Here is a 23,176-nt window from a genome sequence, read left to right on the forward strand (position 1 = left end):
GAATTGCGCAATTTAGATAACCAGTTCACTGAATGGTGCATTTGGAATTACCAGTATTAGTCGCAATGAGAGATCTTGATGTGCTACCTCGCATTTGCGCTGTAAGTAGATCAGTTCGTATGCTTGGCCTTCGAGCATTTGGCGCAATTGTTCCACAAGCTTCAGACAGACGACGACGAATTGAAAGGCTCTTTCTACTTGTGGTTTCATCATCGATAACACCTGGATGCACTTTTCTGTGTAAAGAAGGGCTCATTTCGGCGGGCATTTTTGCTAAGGTAAACAACCTTATGAACGCATCTTCGACGTTGACATTCTTCTTTGCCGATGTTTCTGTGAAACTGACATTAGTATACTGTCGAGCAAGCTCTTCTCCTTCAGATGAGTCTATTTCACGATGTTTTTCCCGATCACATTTGTTTCCGATAATTACCATTGGAATACATATTTTAGGTGCAATCCTGGTTCTACATTGTCCTTTGATCTCATAAATCTGTTGACAAAGTCTTGTAACTTCGTTGAATGATTCTCTGTCGCAAATGTCATACATCAATAAGAAAATATCACCTGAAAAAGAAAAAAGAAAATGAAATATTACAAAATAACCTAAACCATAAGCATATGCATTGCCAGACGATGGTAGTCTACTTTGAATTTAAAGAAAAAATAAACTCTGTTTATTTTTCTTGGAACTTAAATGTATTTTGATCCTACCAGACTATATTTGAAACATAATAACACAGCAAAAGCATTCCAAAATAAAAGAAACAATCTTCAAATGACATCTGTCTTAATACAAACGGAAATTGTAAACAAATATAGAACTTGTTGGCTTCTCCCAGTCTATGTTATTAACTAAGTTAAGACAGTACTCAACTGGCAGCACATGGAATTGTGAGTTCAAGAAAATAACGACAACAAAATAAGAATAGAATTTGACAGCGTAATATTATATTGCCATTACTGTCTTCTAAAATATGTGACATCTACATCAATCAAGATAGCGATGAACTTAAGTGAACCCGAAATCTGACATCCATGTCTGATAAATTATTGTTTTTTCAGACAAGATAAAGTACAATTGTCATAGGAGTTGTACTCAAAATAATATAACATACTAATGAAGACACAGGTTTGGTTAGTAATGGTAGCTGTGTCTGTCGTCTGCTTGATGACTTTCTACAGAAATAATGAATTTCACAATTGGTACATCCATCCTTTTGTTCGACGACCGTTATTTCAACTTTCACTGACACTTTCATTAACTTTCTTCATTTGATCTTAATAATCTAATCAAAAATCACCATGCAGAACAGACAGACTATAAATGTTAAGATGCTAGAAGTATGCTGCAACATGTTAATTGAAAGATTATAAGTTACATATACAGAAAATACCTAGGGAATATTACAGCTACCATAATGCTTGCAAGTTTAATGTTTGGTTGACTTGCTTGCTTTGATTATATGTTTTCTCTAGCACTGTAACTAAGATTGACATATACAAACAATATAAATAGGTGGAGTTAAAACGTGCATATGTTCCGGACCATATGAGTATTTGGACCATACACGTATGGTCATAACCATATTGGTATATACTCATATGGTCGGGGTAATTTTCACTCTGTTACAGTTTACTTTTATTCTTCTAAACTCTTCATATGGTATGACCATTCATTAAAAAAAAGATAAGCTAAATAAAAATTTGAAGTTTCACATTTAACTTTAATTTTACTTACTTGTCAAAACTATAATAAACATATTTTATACCGATGATCATTACCGATTGTCATTGTCGATTTGTTATTACGTGTGAATTGCAATATGTCGACTTAAAAAAAAAATTCAAAAAAATTCTTGATGAACTGTTACACAAGAATTCACTTGAAAGTAACATCGTTTATTTAATTTGTCTTGTGAGAATGGTGTATTGCAGTCATGTTACGATATTTGAGATCTAGAGCTTCTTAAAAACACCGTAGAAATATCGGAATGGCCCAAGACCTCGGTATCACTGTACACAGCTATAAAAAGGCTAGCTTTTCACTCGCAAACAAAAAGTGTAAATGAAAAGGATAATGCACAACCAAGACTTGCAAATGCAAAAAAGCTATAATACCGTGTGGAAGTAAATGTCACCCCCAGCCTACATGCAAGAATGTAATTAGCGATGAAAACAAACTATGGCATCCATATATTTTTTTTCACGTAGTATTTGAATAATAAAACAATACATTGTCATGTAACCATCATTGGTTCTTGAGATAAAGTTTTTGTATTATTGAAACTTTTATAATGTAATTTAAAACAACTACCTATATCGTCCAAATACTCATATGGTCCGGCCCGTTAATAACCAAACGAGTATTATACTCATATGGTCCGACCATACGCGTACGATGGGACCATACACGTATGATCGGGCCATATGAGTATACGCATATGGTCATGACCATACGCGTATGGTCCAAATACTCATATGGTCCGGAACATATACATTATATTCCAATTTGATTGAACATGATCAAATAATCAAATTTAACTATATATAGGTTACACTCCGCCTACTTATATTGTTTTCTGATGACAATCTTAATAACAATGCTTGAGAAAACATTAATACAAACAAAGCAGGCAATCCAACCAAACCCTTTAACTTGCAAGTATTATGCTAACATCTTTAAAAACTCATAAGTCAAGAAAAACTGACTTTGCAATGGCGAAAAACGGAAAGCACCGAAAAAAAAACGTTTTCCCAGATCACGACATTTAAACTTAAGACTGAGCAGCAGGGATGATTTCTGATGCTCCGGAACGGTAGGTAAAATTTTGCAACTAGTAAATAATTTTGAAAACTACATTAAGTGGGTCTCAGTAAAAAACCGGGATGCCCAAATTGTCACCAGAATTATGACTAGAGTATTAGAGAACACTTTGATAATATACTCAGAAGATTTAGGCCATGAGTTTAAAATATAGTATGATCTTGCTGTGAGCAGATTAAAGACTTAAATGGAAAATGATGATTAAACTGTAAGTGCAGTAGTGGTTTTATATTAGTGTAAATAAGAAGCAAAATAAAAAATTAAAGGATGACATGGTGGTAAGATTGATACTAAAGTTCTTACAGATTGAGTGTACGGCTGCTTGGTCATCAACTCAACAGACTATATAAAAGCTCACTATTTTTTTTTATAAATTCAGAATTTCAGTAAAAATTCATCAAAGTGAGGATTTGAGCATAAGATGGCAGAGTTTTAACGTAATACAGCTTTTTTTTATATTGTCTCGAGAATAATTGATTGATTTTGTAAAATAATATATCACATCGGTTTATGATGTTAGAATGTAATATATCAGTAGTGTGCTGATTGAATGAGGATTGAATGGCCATAATTTCAAGAGAAAATGTTACATGTTATTTAACATGTTGAAGGAATGAGTGGAACATTCAATAATTAAGCTATATATAATGAGAAAGAAAGGCAAATAAAGGCAACAGTAGTATACCGGTTTTCAAAAGTAAAAAATCGATTGAGAGAAAACAAATTCGGGTTACAAACTAAAACCGAAGGAAACATATCATCTATAGAGAGGAAAACAACGGAACAACAGAAAAACTGAAGTGCAACAAACACGAAAACAAACGCCAACATATATAGAATTGAACTATTTGCTAGCAAACGATGCCGTACCTTAATGAGACCAATTCAATCATTGACAGATATTAAAGACATAAACTATTTAACAACAAATATGATAGGTATGCTCTGCAAAGATATATGGTCGAATTTGTATTAAAAAAACTTTGATGTCACTGAAAAGTGTGTATATTCGATAGGAACAAAGCTTGTATCCGTCTAAAGCCACCTGTAGCTCCATCTAAGAGTTATAGTGTTATTGTAAGATTTCTCTGCACGAAAAATTTGAACCGCACAGCTAACCAGGCATCACTCTTTATCATAGATTGTACTCTCTGATTGGAGAACTACCTCAGTCGACATAACAATCGTTGATTAAAATTATACCTTTTCAGTCTTGTCAAGAAGAACAAAAATATGTATTAGGATGATATTTTTAAAAGACTCTTTTCGGTTCAAAACAATACAATGTTAACCCGCCTTATTGTGTTATTTCTGTTTAAACGCGTGAACACTAAAATGTTTCCAGACCATGAAAGAAAAATAAATTTAGTCAAGTGGAATTTAAAAAGAAAATCACAAAAATCTTAAACTCCAAGGAAAATTCCAAAGGGAAAGTCCCTAATCAAATGGCAAAATCAAATGATAAAGCACATCAAACAAATGGACTACAACCGTCATATTCCTGACTTGGTACAGGCATTTTTTAATGTAGAAAATGGTTGATTGTACCTGGATTTATAGCGCCAAACTTCTCACTTGTATGACAGTCGCATCAAATTCCTTTATATTAACAACGATGCGTGAACAAAACAGATATTATAGGTAAAATTGTCAAAAAAGGGGTGCAGCAGTCATCACCGTGTCACAATCTCAATAAGAACAAAAACAAAATATTCAACAAAGAAGCACAAAAAGCATCTATCAAATTTTACAACCACATTTATTGATTTCTTATACATTTATTTTAAATCAACCCATAAAGAATTGAAATATTTGTCCAGTGAATGAATGGCAAGGTTCACATCAACTCTAGTGTAGAGTCGCGTGTTTGACGTCAGAATGTAAACGTCACACAGGAAAAGATATAAAATAATTTTGTCGTTCAAAGTATTTTCAAAATTATAATAGAACAATTACATAATCGCGGGAATCTTTCTTCTGTAAACATTCTGATACTTAATCATATTCAGAAATATCTAATTATAAAGGTGCTAGATTTTTTTTAGAAAAATCAAGTATTGAAACTCATTACTGTACCCACATCTAAATTTAATAAAATAATAAAAAAATAATAAGATCAAGACGATATTACTTGTTGCAAGGTATCAAACAGTAAAGCTGATTTATATAACGACAGGAAACGAAAACCCTCAAATTGGAAGAACATGATATATTCATCCTTATAATTGGAAATGTCGTGCGAGTGTGTGTTCATTTCAATAAAAGAAACTATAATATCTTTGGCTCTTTCCTCAGATAGATACAAATTGAGAGTCATATATAACTTTAGAGGATGTAATTAAATTCATGATTCCTTATGTTACAAAACAGAATCTAGGATTATATTATGATTTTATATTATAGGACAGTGAAATTATATTTCAATCTTCAAACATGTTTCCTTTCAAACCAATATCTTTTGACTCTATTACAATGCATTTTATGTAATATCATAAAATAAAGGAAAACCATGAATTTTCAGTAAGTTTCTGACCACTCAACTACGAAATAATTTACATTTCCAATGAAATAGAATCTTCGTTGTTTATTCTAGTCACGTTCGAAGAACATACATACACACGAATTGTTTACTAATATAATAATATATATGTGAACGATTCTTATTAAGATTTTACCATTTTTTTAAATAATAAGCTATCACTGATACAGAAAGATTTTTTTTTGTTAATTTTTGTCAGCATTCCAATACTATTACTAATTCTTATTTATCAACAGAAATAAAACATCTTTAGCTGATTGTAGTAATAAAAAAGCAATATTAAAACAAAAGGATAACAATAAAGTGTATCTATAACTAAAATAGGTGGAAAACTCTTATATTTTGAAATTAGGCTTTGAATGTTTTTCGGTATGCCTGACTTTCTAGTAGATTAAATCTAATCAGTTATAAATGTAGTCATTAAAATATTTATACTGGCTATAAATTGAAAGTTAGAAGAGATTCCACACGATCCAATATGACAGATATTCTCTGTGGAATACAAATCTAACAAACTTATATGTATACTAATAATTTGTACAAAGATTTCTCTATGTTTATATTCTATGTATTGATTACTCCCGGATAGGTTATTTCAATAACATATATATCGTTTGTCAAGGAATGTCAAAAAGTACCGCTATGTTGACACTAGGGTCATGTTGATATTACTTCCATGTTTCAGCTGTTTAATTCATCGTTAACCACGATTATGTCTGTTTGTTTTGCTCACGCATCGTTGTCAATATAATGGAATTTGATCCGACTGCCATACAAGTGAGAGGTTATGCTAGATATAAAACTATGTTCAATCCACCATTTTCTACATAAGAAAATGCCTGTACTAAGTCAGGAATATGACAATTGTTAAACATTCGTTTGATGTGTTTGAGCATTTGATTTTGCCATTCGATTAGGGACTTTCCGTTTTGAATTTTCCTCGGAGTTCGTATTTTTGTGATTTTACTTTTGGCTGTTTCCTCGTATGTCATGGGATTTTCGTCCGATATACTTTCAGCCTATCCCTCTTCTTTTCAGTGTAGAGTAAGAATACATATAAGATATGGCATAATTGCCAATTTATAAAGATGGAAGCACTTATTTTAATCCATTTCAACTTATAAGTCCATTGATAATTCATGACTCTAATTCATGCAAAGATTATTCATTGATTATCATGGCATTATTTTTCATATTTTTCAGATAACATTGACAAGTTTAGAAGCTTGAAAGAACCACCAACAGACATCTTAGGCAAAGGTTAGTTGTCCATCTAAGTTTTACAACTCTAGGACTGTACAGCAGGACCGCTTAGTTGCAGCTACCATTAACACCTATATTGAATTCAAAGTAAGCAAAACTCGCCTTGTGATGACATTAAAAAATCTAGAGATGACAAAGTTAGAACAGCAGAAGTCCAAGTGAGAACAGGACGAAAGAGGTCAGCCTCCAAAGCAGTTTTAGAGGCAGAGAGTAGATTAAGGCATAAAGATATTGTAGGAAGAGAGGCTGTATGAATTAAAAGGGCCTTGGTACATCAAAAAGTTGCTACTGGAAAAACTTTAATACCCTCAAGAGACGAAGTCTAGTTCAAAGAGAGATAAAATCTAGAAAAGAAAAAAACAGATAAGCAAAGACAGGAGAATTAGGGAGCCAAAGCTCTTGGTCGAAATGGATGTAGCATGAGTTCGAATACCGGCGAAGGAAGAACAAAAAAATTTCGAAAGCAAATATACAGATCTAACATTGCTGGACCGATGTTTAGAAGACTTATATATACAAAATTTATCGTCAGCCTTGTATCATTCACCATCATTGCCGGTGATCCGATGAATAAATCTGTTGTAGAGTGGTCACCGGTTCAGACGTACCATCTTCATGCCTTATATATCAGGTACTGTATTACGACGCTAGATTAAAACTAGAAAATTTTTAAAACATTTGCAAAAGCATATTTACAGATCTAACATTGTTGGGCTGATGTTTAGACGAATTATATATACATCTATGTAATATGAGATGAGACAAGTATTCATCAAAACCCAAACGACATATAGCAGATGTCTGCCTTTTTAAAAGTTATTGCATAAGAAGTAACATTTGCCAATTAAATGTCACACCAAACTACTCATATTGCTGAAAGACTGACGTAAAATAGGTTTATTTCCGCAGAACTTATTGATCGTTTTTAATCTTTTGACTGTCTATCTCACAATACTCTATTGGACAAATTGTCTGTTTATGAAATTTCTTTTATATCTGTTAATATCTTTAATCCCTATTGGACAAACAGAAATCAACAGATTCAAAAGATAGCAGGATTAATCTGAGCAGTTTGGTGCCTCCATTGAAGGCTTTCAACATATATTTGGACAAAGCTATCTATGCCATATGTCTAGACCACAATGCCGCTCCCAACTGGATGACTGCTAACATGCACAAGGAAATAAAAGACGTTACATAACTTAGATAGCAAGGTTAACATGTATGTGCTATACTACAGTTAGCCAATTACGGTAACCATAGCTTTTAGTTGAATACTGCCGCTCAAGAATACGAACCATACTTGATAAAAATGTTTATAAAGAACCACCATGAACTGTCCAATGGTTGTCGTACTATATCTCTAATCCATTAATTTCTATGGTTTATACATTTTGGATATATTAATTATTGTTTATTTTGATTAAATCAGTGTTTACAACGGTAAGTTCGTCGGTAACGATTTAGTAATAATATGTTGTTCTCAGATCATCCATCCAGATGTAAAATTATTGATAAAATTAAAAATAATCACTTTAAACAACAATCACCAGCCTTTGACAGTGGAGACAAACATAATACTTAGTAAATCAATCATCATTTTGTTGCAAGTATCTTATACAAAATAAATGCTACGATGGGCTTAGTAATATGAAATGTTTACCCTTTATGGTTTTTTTTCACATATTATATACACACAGGAGGTCTAAATAAGAAAAAAAAATCATTATTTGAATAACAGATCTTTCTTGACTGTCTATGCTTCTCCTTTGTGGTGAATTAGACCATTGGATGTAAATTAGAATAGATTCATGTTCAACATAAGATCATCGCCTCGCTTAATTTAAAAGTCTTCGTCTTGAAATATCGGTAAACATGTGCACTTGAAATATTGGCTGATTGAATACTTGATTGAAAAGATATTTTCATTAAATTTAAATTCCTTAGGTTGAGATCGTATTTTTAAAAGCAGGAACAAATTCTGTAATTGAAATGCGTGTCATTAAATGATGTACAATATTTGTAGCATGTGTTGATTAGAAACAAATTGAAAACCAACGTATACAATGTATCATTTGCAAGTTTGTCGACAAGGATTAGATATAGTTACACATTTTGAGAGAAATTCACTTTAGAATAAAAGGAGGACATATGACAAGAACCATAATTTGACCTCTGAAATGATCAATAATAAACAATTAAAATATTTTCAACCTAATTAATTTCTTGTGAATATCGGATATTAATTGATTCTTTCGATTACGGTCACAAGGAGACAAATGGTGGTCTTATCAATATTAACACTTCCCCCGTTATACCAACATTTCGCAATTTTTTCTGACTTTAATCTTGAACTAAATTTTTTAGTTTGGTATAAACATTTGTTTCGTTCATCAGTTTTAATTTGTTTCCAATCAACACATGCTAAAAACATTGTACATCGTTTAATGACACGCATTTCAATTATAGAATTGGTTTTTTTTAAATGTTGTTTTTATAAACATATGCACATTCATGACTCTACAAACTGTCGATATCTGTATCTTGACATTGCACAGGGTCATGTTTTTCTCGGACTGATACTGACGTCTTTACACTAAACCCATTTGATGTTGGATGTGTACTGATGGATATTTTAATCTTTAGTGCGTGCTTTTTTAAAAGCTGTTATCGGCTTTGGGCTAGCTATACTCTCAGATCTGAACTTTATATTGTGGGGATGTATAAATACCCAGCCATCTATATCTGTGTATTTGTTAGAAGTATTTATGGTTTGTATCGATCTGATGAGCCCTTTGCGACCGATTAGAATAGTTTGTCCTTATGTTGTACTGTTACAACACTGTCCCAGGTTAGTGGAGGGTTGATAACTTCAGATGAGTTAAACCCCGACACACTCTGTGCCTGTTCCAATTCCGGAGGCTGTGATTCAGTGGTTGTCGTTTGTTGCTGTATCATATTTGTATTTCGTTCTTAAGGACGTGAGATGTTTTCGTTTGAACTGTTTTACATTTGTCATTTCGAGCCTTTTTATAGCCGACTATGCGGTTTTGGTTTTACTCCCTTCGGTGACCTATATTTTCATAGTTGTAATTTTCTTGTTTGGTATATTGTGAATATTTCTCACAGGCAATCATACCACTTCTTCTTTATTGAAATAAGATAGAAAGGGTAAACTTCGTTAATTTCGAGATTGCACTATATTGATAAATTATCTCCCCGCATAAATTTGATTTTTGTTGATTTACATTTTCCTTTGTAGGGTTGATAAAAAAGATCCATCTCATTTATGCATTTCAATAAGCAAGATTCACTGTATTGTTAATCCTAATTTTTACTCCATTTGCGAACAGTATATAAGACAACTGTGTCATTTCTTATTTTATGTCAAGGCTGATGCAGATCAGTTCAACCAAGGGTGCAGGGTTTTATAGTGTTTTTAAGCCATTTTTTTTTATCTCGACTACATTAGAAATGTTAACTAAACATCTTGCTTAAATGCACTTATATTTTTTTTGTGTTTTGTTTTTAGCAATTACTGAATTCAAAATACTGAAAATCAAAAAATGTACTGATATGAAAAAGTCTTGACAGTCTTCTTCTTATCGTTCGCCCTTACACTTGAATACCAGTCTCCTCAACAAATCTGGTGGTGTTCTGTAGGGCATCCACTGGTCCGTATAGTTTCTCTTTGAGTGTTGTTTCTGAGTGCCATATCTTCTCTCTCAATGCCTGATGGATCTTGCATGACTGTAAGAGGTGTGCCGTATCCTGCTCTGCTTCTCCACAAGTACAGATTGGAGATGGAACAACTTTCATGACTTTGTGTAGATGTTGACTGATTCTGTTGTGTCCTGTCCTCAGTTTAAATAGGGTGGTTTGTTCAGATCTTGTTAGCTGATGGTAACTGTCTTGTTGCTGTGGAGTGTTGAACAGATATTTGATGATAGTATTCATCTCTGTGAAGCAGGCTGGATTTTCTTCCTGTTGTTGTTCAGCACCATACTTTGCTAATTTATCGGCTTGTTCATTACCTAAAACTCCACAGTGTGAAGGGATCCACTGAATTACTGTTGTATAAAGCTTGTTTGAGTTGAGGTAGCTTGTCGTTCTTCAAAGCTTGTGGCACAGATATGGCATCAGTCAGGAATACTACTTGAGTTGTAATATGGGTTTTGTTTTTGATGGAGTGTGCATCATGAGTAAGGGCTTCTTCTTCAGCTTTGTAGTTTGAACAATGTAGGACTGTTGGTATTGCATCTGACTGTTGTTCTCCATTGGGGTACTTAATGTATATACCAGACTCTCCTTTTGTTGTTGCATTTGTGGCTGACCCATCTGTATATACTCTGACCCTGTTTTCTTCAAGCATGCTCATTGTCAGTGTTTTCTTTACATTGCTAGTCTGTTCATCTTTGGTAGTTATGAGCGGAACTGAGGTCTGGATGGTGACATTTCCAAATTTATCTTCACACGGGTTGTTATCCATTGTAAAAGCTATGGGTCAATATATTTAGGTAGAGCTTCCTGGTGTTTTCTTTGTAATGCTCTTGTCTCTAATGTAAAACTGGATCTTTTGAGTCTGCCTGATGAGAGTTGTTTCAGTCTGGTATTCATTGGATGGTCTTGTGAACACTGCTATTTGTAGGCCTGTATCATGGCTTTGCACTCCCTTCTCCAACCTAATGGTGGTATGTTTGTAATATCCTCCATACTTTTTATCGGTGTTTATTTCATAGCACCTGTGATGATACGTAGTGCCTGATTCTGAACTTTGTCTTCAGCTGATGTTATATGTTGCTTCCACGTCATTCATTTGTCAAAAGTTACCCCACGGTATGTTTGTTGGTCTTCCATTTTAAGTGGAGTATCATCCAAAATCAATTTGACAGGTTGGGTTTTGGGAGAGGGTGTGAAGAGGGTTCCTGTTGTTTTTTCTCTGTTGAAGGTAACACACCACTGCTTATCCCATGTGACTATCATATCTAAGGCTGTTTGTATTCTGTATTTAGCTGTAGATGCATACTCTTCTGAGCACCAGAGAACAAGATCGTCTGCATAAAGTGCTGATTCTACCCCTTTTGGTAGCTCTGGTACTAGATCGTTCATAAAGAGTATGAATAGAGTTGGTGATAATACTCCTCCTGGTGGGACCCCTTGTTATAAGAGTACTTTCTGTCCACATTGCCTATCTACCAACACTCTTGCTCTTCTATTGTACAAGTAAGATTTGGTCCATTTGTACATTCTTCCACTTATGCCATATCTTAGCATTTTTGCACAAAGTCCATCTTTCCATACCTTATCAAATGCTATTTGAAGATCTACAAAGACAGCCAATGTTACTTTTTTTTAATTGGAAGGCACCTGTGATAAATGTGTAGTCTGGTCTTCTGTGCTTTTGTATTGTCTAAAACCGGCTTGTTCATGTGCAATGATGTTCTCTGACTCTAAATACATGTACATGCGCTGGTTTATTATGCGCTCCAACAATTTACAACAGCTGCTTGTTAGACTTATAGGACGATAACTTGAGGCTTTTGACTTGTTCTTTCCTTTCTTTAGTTTTGGCATCATTATTGCTTCCTTCCAGCATTGTGGGACTTGTGGGACTGGCGTACTAAATTATAATCCTGGTACTTTTGATAACTATTTACACCACTGGGTCGATGCCACTGCTGGTGAACGTTTCGTCCCCGAGGGTATCACCAGGCCAGTGGTCAGCACTTCGGTGTTGACATGAATATCAAATATGTGATCATTTTTATAAATTTCCTGATACAAAACTTTGAATTTTTCGAAAAACTAAGGATTTTCTTGTCCCAGGAATAGATTACCTTAGCCGTATTTGGCGCAACTTTTTGGAATTTTGGATCCTCTATGCTCTTCAACTTTGTATTGTTTGGCTTCATAACTATTTTGATATGAGCGTCACTGATGATTCTTATGTAGACGAAACGCGCGTCTGGCGTACTAGATTATAATCCTGGTACTTTTGATAACTATTGACCTTGTCTCCAGCTAAGATTAATTATGTCCAGTAAAGTATTTAGTGATGAGTACCCTAGGTGTTGTAGCATCTCATTTGTGATGTTATCTGGACCTGGAGACTTTTTCTTCTTTAGCTTTCTTAACGATTGTTTCATTTCAGACATTGTGATGTCAGTCTGCATGATCTCATGTGCTGGTGTTTTCTGTCTTTCTTTTTTTCGTGAGGTTTGGATGTTGGTATTGCTTACTTCTTCATGACCTGTTGCAAATGCATTTGCAGCAGCTTTTCTTGTAGTTGTTTTTCCTTCAACTTCTAGAGTTATCTTTTGACCTTTACTTCCCTCATCATTGAGAGCTTTTGTCAAGTTCCACAGCTTTGTTGTATCATTCTCCATATTCAGAGATGATGTTTTTTCTCTCCATCCTCTTCTCTGACATTCAAGTTTTGTTTTGAGGTGTTTTGCATTGCTTTATTGGAGTTTGATGTTATTCTCCTGGCTGGGGTTTGATTCATCCTCTTCTCTTGCTCTTGTGAGTGCATCATGTGTTCCTGAATTTCATAGGACCAGTATGGCTTGTAAAACTTTCTCACACCCCTTGGTATACTTTCTTTTGCCGCTCTTACTATGCTTGCGTTGAATATCTTGACAACATTGTTGATGTTCTTTCCTTCAGTAACTTGTCCTTTGTAAGTTAATTTGCTCTTGTTTCAAATTTTCCCCAGTTTGCCCTCTTGTAATTCCATCTTGGTAATTGAGCATTACTATGGTTTTTGTTCCTCTGATGGATAGTATAACTTGGCGATGGTCACTGCCCACTAGCTGGTCACACACCTTTCTATTGATATTCGGGTGTATATCGTCAGTACAGAAAGCTAGGTCCGGTGTAGTTGTTGTGTGCAATCGGCGACAATAGAAGGTTGATGTATCAGTTGGATCATTGACAAGAATAAGATGGTGTTTATCTTGCTAATCTTCTATGGTTTCTCCTCTGCTATCTATCGTGTTGTATCCCCAGCTATCAGATTGGCTGTTATCTCTTACCATGAGAAAGTTACTGTCTGATATCTGTATGGTATCTATGGAGAGTTTCTAATCATTTGGACAGTAGAAGTTGACAATATTGTAAGAGCTTTGCCCGATGGTGACTTTGCTTTCAAGATATTCTGCTTCCTCCATATATGTTTTAATCTCCCTGGCATTAATGTTGTTTCTTACTAGGGTCATAACACCTCCTTCCTTTCTTTCTTTTCTGTCTCTCCTGAAAACTTGGTATCCTCTGATTTTAAAAGGTTTTTCTTCTTCCAAGTGTGTTTCCTGAATACAGCAGATGTTTACATTGTTTTCATGTAGAAAATGCTGCAAGTCATCTTTTTTGTTAGATGCCCCTTCTGCATTCCAGTGCATGATGTTAATGACTGGTTGTTCTTTCAACTTTGGCTTGGTGTTTTTCCGGCCATCAGCTCTCCTTGTTCCTCCCCTGACTCCACAAGACGAAACAAAGGTACCTCCAGTAGCATTTGATGGGTTCCTTCGAGACAGAAAACCCGACACTGCACCTGCCTGGTGGGTCCTCACAGGGCGACCACCATATCGATTGGTTGTGATTTCAAATGTCATAATGGCTGTTTGTGCGTGGTGTTGTGGTCTGTTAAGAGTGCGCTTTCTAGCCCAACACCACCGTCTTCAGCACTCTAGGTTTTCTGTAGGGGTTACCTCACCCTTAACTTCTGAACAAATGTTCTGATCCTGGAAGTACAGGAAGGATGTGGCAGATTCCAAATCTGGATTATCCTCGAGGTTGTCTCCTGAAGCCTTTCCCTGGCATAAGGGTATGACCGCAAGGCAGCGGAGGTTTTGAGTCAGAGTTTTCCTTCTCCTAGATGGGCTACCCTCCTAGGTTGACGAGCCCCATCTGCCTGTGGCTATCTTGTTTTGAGGCGCCAGAGGCTCGCCTTTGCCCCTTCTCCAGTCAGTTGAAACAATTCTACCAGGTTTACAGATAGTAAACCACTCGTGAAGGTTGAAGTTGGACTTTGGTTGTCAGAGGCTGTATGAGACGCATGCCGAAAGGAGCATTTTCATGGAATTGAGAGCCTATTTCCCAACTCCACAGTGAAATGATACATTTTGGCCTGGCTTTATTAACCACAGAGTTGAAAAGCAGAGTCTCTACCTTTTTCTGGTCACCGACATCTATAACTCAAATGACTCATCAAAAATCTAATACAACAAACAAATCAAAAACATTACCATATCAGACATAACATCTTGACTATAAATGTTTGATAATTTCTAACTACTTGTTTAACAATATCGAGAAACAATTACTTATTAATAGTAGCCTCTGCTGCGACAATAAACACTAGTTGTAGCTGGTTATAGCTGATACAAGTTGTAAACTGATTCTTTTTATCGATCCTTGGCACAATATTGTTAAATAAACAATACCCAGAGTCATTATATAATATGTATCAAGACATGAAATAAGCGCTGACAGTATTTTTTTCAATTGGAATCTAAGAAATTTTTTGGATTCGCAGTTATAAAAACACTAGTAAATGATTGTCCTTCTACGGTAATACATATGAACTCCTTAGAACTTGTTAAAAGGTTGAAAAGTACTGGTTCGATTAACAAAATCTCATTATCATACAGGTAAAACGATGATTAACATACATGTATATATTTAACCTAATATATGAAATCAAACAGACCTAGAAAATCCATTGCACGAGTTCGCTATCTGTTTACTTATGTTTATATCGGGTTAAAATACCATCGGCAGACTTCGGAGGTCACCTCGATGGTATTGATATGGCGTCTAGACTAAAATACACACCAAATGATCGAGCCCGTACCGCGTGCATTGCAAGTTGGTTATTTTAGACTTTCAATAATTTGTAAGTACGTTATATTGTGCTATAAATCAAATATAAGAATCTGAGTCAAATCGGTGAGCTTGAATTTGACAGGAGTGGTAATATTATTTTAAGACTGTGCCGTCTTTTATTTGACCTACGGTTAATTTCAGCTAGTATAGTGAGCATTAACAATTTTCATTACATGTTGTACTCTTTTAATTATGAATCTCACAGCTGGTATTTGCCTTCTTAGTTCGTTTTCCTTAAGTCCGCATTCGGCAAATTGCACGTATTTATAAATGATCGACATTGTGATGAGCATTGCTAGTTTGTATTGCTATTGCTGGAATGGTAACGTTGCTTGGGAACTGCCAGCTTCTAAATTGTGCGTCAATCTTCTACAGCATTTCGTGTATATTTAAGTATAGACGCTATCTAGTTAATCATCGAGGTGACCTTCCGAAGACTGCCGACGGTTATATAACCCGATATAAACATAAGCATAGAAAGCGAACTCGCGTAATTGGATTTTTCTCGGTATGTTTGATAATATTCTATAGGTTTAAACAGTAGGTTAATAATGTTTTTATCTGTAAAAGATTGAGTTCTTTTAGATCGAATCAGTCAACCAAATGGTTTATCTTTTCTTTCACTTTCAATGTTGACATTATCTTCCTGAACACGCATGGTTGTTGCGTAACCAATCTCTAGCTAAAAGGTTCAATTCAAGTTCTAATCACATGAATATGGATTTAATGAGGTCGAATTATTAACTTGCAAGTGAATAATTCATTAGCGATGTTTCTTTGCTTATTTTGACAACTCTTACCCAAACTGTTTTTTTAAGCAGATTTTTCTTTCACCATTTCGCTTTCGTTGAACAAAAAAAAATTTTTATTCATTTTCTTTATCTCGTAGCTAGTGTCCCTTTAATGTATTTGTTTTTCAATACCTTTGTTTAGATCGTCAAGGACGATGTAAGACAGTAGATGCAACGGATGAAATATCGATCTAAATTACGACTATAACAGCGAAAGTTTTATCACAGGAATAAGAATTTCTGTTTTGTTTTCCTTTTGTCTTAATTATAACAAGATTACAGCAGAAGTCATAAAAAATATAGTATATGCCCGCGATACATGCACAAAACAATATGTTTTAAAACGTTCGAAATTTCACAGTGAAACCGGTTGGAAATAAAGGAAAATCTTATAGTAAAATTTGATTTCTTAACAGACAAGCAGTGATTATTCAAATTTAATACGAATATTAAGTGCATTTTCAATGTTATTTATTTATTTTTTTTGACAGACCTTCATTTGCGTTAGCAAATTTTTTCTTTTTCCCTCAGCGGGGTTCGAACCTTTATTTAAGATAAATCGTGGCAACACCAACTTCATCGTTTCCAGCCCCCTCGACAACTCGATCACCTAGGCTATACAAAAACTTCGACTTTCAGTATATTTCAGTTTACAATGGTTTAGTTCCTAATATTTTATAATTTTTATCGCTGTATCCTATTTTTTCATAACTAAAAAAATCTTGTGCAATCATATTTATATAAAAAGAAGCACAAACATGAAAGTGAAAATGTGCTTTATCTATGTCTACAAAATTACCTTACAATTTATTAGTTCCAAATGTTCTTATATATTGTCTACAAAAATATGAAACAAATACATGTAAGTATGTTCATAGCATGACAGACTGTATTCAAACGTTGTCGAAATTCACACAGCGATGGTGAAAACAGTCGGAAACCCGGTTGAAATAGAACAAAAGAATCGAAGCTCTTTGTTAGAGAAGGCGATAAATGCTTACTGTAATGTTTACTATAGTGACAAAAATTTTAAAAGTTAATAGAAACAAACAAAATTACAATTTTCTTCTCAATTACGAAGTGTTTTATTTTAAAAACACCACTTGCATAAGTTGTCAATTTATTTAGTACATAGTTAAGCAGAACAATTAGATATCAAGTCGACGACATGGGTATCTTTCAAGTTGGATGTAGAAAATGCAGAACCTCCGAATTTTTTTTTAAAATTACAACGGACGGAAAACATATCAATCTATTAGTTCAGTAATTTTCACGTCTGCCCTTCCATTATGTGACTCAAGAAAAAATTCCAAAAAATGGGTAAAAATTGTATCGAAAAGAGAAAATCGAGTGCACCTTTTTATGTTAGGGCGTGTTTGAGTTGAATATTTTGTATTGATATCGTTCAAAGCAAGAATATTTCATACATCGTCTCGCTTCAGATTCTATCATTTTTATATATCAAAGGTACAGGTTGACTTTATAACATTAACATAAAAAAATCACAGTACTAAAAGATGAATTATATGGGTCAAGTGAAATACCTATCTAATGAATCACAAAAACAGAGTAGGTGTGTTCGAATAGCTATTTTTTTACTGAAAGTACTTGACAGTCTTTCAAGTTGGCTGATGAAAATGCATATCTTCGAAAAATTATAAATGTTTGTGTGTGAAAACTAGGGTTTATAGTCTTCAACCACTAAAAAAATCTAGTCTGCCCTTCCACGAAATATTTAAGTAGAATTTTTTTAAATGTTTTTGAATTTTCGAAAATTCCACCTGACAACCGATCAGACAATAGTTTTAAGTTGAATCAATGCAAACAAAATCATTAACTGATGCTCATTATCTAATTGATACATTTGTCTTTTATAATACAACTGACATATAAGGATCGTAATGGTGCAATGTGGATAAATTTATCGGTTTCCGAGAGCAAAATTGGCAGCGCGTCATCCCTACAATGGCTTCCATTTCTACGATTGTGAAAATGAACTGGAGTAATGGGGAGATAATTTTGACGTAGTCGAATCCTGACTGAAAAGAGAAAAAAAACAACGCTTTTGAAAAATCAATTATATATAATTTTCGTTGCATATCGGAACACCCTTCTTTATCTAGTTGAAGAATATGTGTATTGTATAGATCAGTTTGTTCGTTTTGTCTTTTAAATGATTTCACATGTTGACAAACATGGTCACCTTATAGCTACCTAATCGGTATTCGTTAAACTCACGGTTGAAGGTCGTATGTGGAGCCTAAATAGTTGTTTAGTCAGAGTGCTACCGTATAAGCTAGCATATTAAAAGTTTAGAAAGTTATCGTAATTTATAGAATATTAATACAACTTGTGCTGGGCAGTTTAGTATGACACTTGCTTTCTACTATTTTGAGTCCTTATCAAACGTCACTTTAATTGAATTTTAACAATAGTAATACTGATTAGTGAGCAAAATCGATACTAAAGGACTGCTGTGTCCGTTTATTACTTTTTCAATTTAAAAAGACTGATTACATTCTTTCAAGTGAGTTACCCTTGACTCCATTTTGTATTACTCATAGAACATTTAAGAGTTTTCAATATTTGATTTTTTACCAAATGTATCTCTCCGGATTTCAAATTGTGAACGCAAAGTCTGTCCTCCTGTCTAATAATAATTATGCTATGATATAACAATAATTAAATAGTTTAGTTTTGTGTTTCATTTTGTAGTAATGGTTTGTGACAGCAATTTGTACAGCTAGCAACGTAAAATTGAGATAGCTTGCTTTCTATCACATTAATTCTCTTAGGAACCAGATAAGGAAGATAAGTATATTTGCACAGTTACGGAATTGGTTTGCAATAAAATGATTGTATTCACACTTTGTATTAATGCGGAAATGTGAAAAAGTAATGGTAATTGATATAGCAATTTATAAAATTAAATTTTGCAATTTCAAAATCAACCCCAGTTAATGATTTAAAGTGTTTTATATTAACGAACTAGTATTAAAAACTTAACAAACTAGTATTAAAAACTTGCCTGTTATAATTGAGAGCCTTCTAATGGCGGGAAATGGGTGGTTACCAGAAGTGTCTAATACATCCAGACGATATGATTGTCCTTTGATACGATATATTTTGCGATGAAAGTCTTCAATAGTTGGTGTATACACATCCTCAAATTTATTTTTCAAAAATCTGTTAACCAAAGACGTTTTACCAACTTTGCTAGAGCCTAAAAGCACCAGTCGGTAACAGTTTGATGGGGAAATATTCTCTCCCTGATCTGCCATGACACTACCGGTCGTTAAAATACAGGATCCATCCTGCAATTCGGAAGGTGATCTCCAAGAACGACCACATAACAAAAGCGATGTCATCATTGTTTAACTTCTAATGAACAGCATTATTTCAAATTTAAATCACTGTGAATGCATACAACACCTTGCTCCGATCGATGTACAATCTTACAATGTACGCTAAGAATTGCTTTTAATATAAAGCTAAGATTTTACGCCAATTAGAAGAACTGATTCTAATTGCTGTTTAGTCACTGGGATGCGAAGAAGCTTTGATTTGACCAGGTAATTCCATAATCACATACGAATTAAGCAAGATTCTTGATCAATACTGCGGATGATAAGAAAATCAGACTTTATGAAATCGTAGTATTTGTTAATTATAAATAAATAGGTTATTGGTTTGTCATTTATAGAATAGCAGACATGCTATCAGTCTGTTATTGGTCAAACATTTGAATTAGTCAAAGTGGAAACTGTTTCCAACTCAACAGGCACTGTAAAATTACTGTCATTTGTGTTCTACAAAGCTCTTATACTAAAAACTATCAATACAGAGATAAGGAAAAAATAAAGGTTATCCGTACTTAACAACTGACCTTAATTGTGTAAGATATCAATTCTCCAGTATCTAATCTATCGGATAACATGGCAGTATAAATAAAGACAACCGGTTTTTATCCCATGACATAGCATGGTATAATTTTCCTATTTATTAAAATAATCTGAAGCCATTTAGTTTTCTTATAAGATCAGTTGTACTTGTGTACGTTATGTTATAGATTTACGAATCGGTTTACTAAGGAATGACTGAAGTCACCAAAATAGGGCAGATCAATTGTATTTGCGAGTTTTAAGGCATTGAAAGACCAAGGGAATAACGTGACAGTTTAGGCGCTGACTCCATTTGTACTTTTGTCAAGAAGATATTTTTGTTTGTTTTTTTTTAAATATTTTTTCACATTTAGTTTTTGCTTATTCCATATGCAATGATTTTGCTGTTAGTTTTTTTGTACAAACATTTCTGCAAGAATTGTACTATCCAGCTTCTGGATGCCCCGCCTCTCAGACCCTAAGCTTAAAGTTTACGGAAAGCTTGTTCAAAGCAAATCATAACCAATACTTGACTTATGTTTTCAAACTAAAATATCTATCAATATATACATCCACCAGATTTAGTGTAAATACATCACCAACAATCTGAAAGTCACGACCTTATACAATTTCAAAACATTAGTACATTATATCGACAGGATGTAGATACCATAAGTTTACATAACTGTACAGAAAAACATATTTGATAATGGTTCAATTCATTTATTAACGAATATCAAAAACAAATTTATTTACTATGAGTTTAAATTGGTTATATCTAAATTAACGGTCTCAATAAACAACATTACCTGTAACATTAGGTTATGATATCACATAAGGTTTCTACAGGTACATGCAAATCCTACCGAAATCTGTGTAAACAAAAACTAACTATAGTAATATTTGTTGTAGCGAAACCAATTACCTTATTATTACCAGTCACATGTATCACTACAGATACGTGCACAGTTGGGAAATGTACACTTCGTAAAAAGACGCGTAAGAAATATCTTGTTTCAAAAAAGCATATTCGTCTCTATTATCGTCAGTTTTTGTAAAGATTTTTACACTCGAGATTTAGAAAAAACCTAAAGCCATCTTAAAATGGATATATCGTGATATATTTTGAAAAGGAACAAAAAAATACAACTGTAATCATATCATCCCATTTCCAGTATATAGGTCTAGCATATTTACCTTTTACATGACAGAACAAGGCTTTTATATGTGATATAGGTATTGATCATTGTTAAAGACCGTACGGTGAGATATAGTTGTTAATTTCTGTGTCCTTTTGTCTCTTGTGTCTTGTGAAGAGTTGTCTCATTGGCAATCATACAACATCTTCTTTTTTATATCCAAGCCAGATGCTCCGCAGGGCGCAGCTTTATACGACCGCAGAGGTTGAACCCTGAACGGTTGGGGCAAGTATGGACACAACATTCAAGCTGGATTCAGCTCTAAATTTGAATTGTGATTAAATAGTTGACACAGCATAGGTTTCTGACACAGAATGAATGTGGTCTAATGAACTTAAAATATTTTTTTTTGCCTTTGAGCAATTCACTATGCTGTTGAATATTAATCCTTTCAAAAAAAATGTTTAAAGAAATTTTCTTTTTATTTATGAAATCTGAAATGAGAAAAATTTAACCCCCCCTTTTTTTTCACATCCCCCTTTCCCTTTTTCCAAAAGTGATCTCAATTCAAATTTCTAATGGAGTTTGCAACAATAACTACTCATTTAAATACATCATAAAATATTAAAATGTAAAATAAATTTATCACAATACTTAATATAATAATTTTGGATCCTGATTTGAAACAACTTGAAAACTGGGCCCATAATCAAAAATATAAGTACATTTTAGATTCAGCATATCAAAAAAGCCCAAGAATTCAATTTTTGTTAAAATCAGACAAGTTTAATTTTGGACCCTTTGGACTTTAATGTAGACCAATTTGAAAACGGGACCAAAAATTAAGAATCTACATACACAGTTAGATTTGGCATATCAAAGAACCCCAATTATTCAATTTTTGATGAAATCAAACAAAGTTTAATTTTGGACCCCGATTTGGACCAACTTGAAAACTGGGCCAATAATCAAAAATCTAAGTACATTTTTAGATTCGGCAAATCAAAGAACCCCAAAGATTCAATTTTTGTTAAAATCAAACTAAGTTTAATTTTGGACCCTTTGGACCTTAATGTAGACCAATTTGAAAACGGGACCAAAAATTAAGAATCTACATACACAGTTAGATTCGGCATATCAAAGAACCCCAATTATTCAATTTTTGATGAAATCAAACAAAGTTCAATTTTGGACCCTTTGGTCCCCTTATTCCTAAACTGTTGGGACCAAAACTCCCAAAATCAAACCCAACCTTCCTTTTATGGTCATAAACCTTGTGTTTAAATTTCATTGATTTCTATTTACTTATACTAAAGTTATTGTGCAAAAACCAAGAATAATGCTTATTTGGGCCCTTTTTTGGCCCCTAATTCCTAAACTGTTAGAACCAAAACTCCCAAAATCAATCCCAACCTTCCTTTTGTGGTCATAAACCTTGTGTCAGAATTTCATAGATTTCTATTTACTTAAACTAAAGTTATAGCTAGTGCGAAAACCAAGAAAATGCTTATTTGGGCCCTTTTTGGCCCCTAATTCCTAAAATGTTGCGACCAAAACTCCCAAAATCAATCCCAACCTTCCTTTTGTGGTCATAAACCTTGTGTTAAAATTTCATAGATTTCTATTCACTTTTACTAAAGTTAGAGTGCGAAAACTAAAAGTATTCGGACGACGACGACGACGACGACGACGCAGACGACGACGCCAACGTAATACCAATATACGACCAAATTTTCAATTTTTGCGGTCGTATAAAAACCTATCTCGTCGGCTTTAGTCAGTGACCTACAAATGATGTGTGTATATAAAAAATTAGTTGAAAAAGGCTTAACTCATCAGATGGATACAAATAT

General features: G+C 33.9%; 1 protein-coding gene across 1 annotated transcript; it reads right to left on the bottom strand.

Moving 5' to 3' along the window:
• Positions 1 to 25: 25 nt before the first annotated feature.
• Positions 26 to 20,019, bottom strand: LOC143045474 (GTP-binding protein Rhes-like). The gene is made up of 2 exons (XM_076218000.1): positions 19,332 to 20,019; positions 26 to 567 (listed from the first exon to the last, which is right to left on the bottom strand). Exons 1-2 carry the CDS (start codon positions 19,672 to 19,674, stop codon positions 26 to 28), a joined length of 885 nt encoding a protein of 294 aa, XP_076074115.1. The 5' UTR covers positions 19,675 to 20,019.
• Between the last annotated feature and the right edge of the window lie 3,157 nt (positions 20,020 to 23,176).

Source organism: Mytilus galloprovincialis, chromosome 9 (genome assembly GCF_965363235.1).
Source record: "Mytilus galloprovincialis chromosome 9, xbMytGall1.hap1.1, whole genome shotgun sequence".
In the NCBI taxonomy this organism is placed as follows: Eukaryota; Metazoa; Mollusca; class Bivalvia; order Mytilida; family Mytilidae; genus Mytilus; species Mytilus galloprovincialis.

Excerpts from the sequence above, each read along its gene's own strand:
- LOC143045474 (XM_076218000.1), bottom strand. The coding sequence starts at position 19,674 with ATGATGACATCGCTTTTGTTATGTGGTCGTTCTTGGAGATCACCTTCC. Across the intron at positions 568-19,331 it reads AAGGCTCTCAATTATAACAG|GTGATATTTTCTTATTGATG; the intron begins GCAAGTTTTTAA and ends TTTCTTTTTCAG.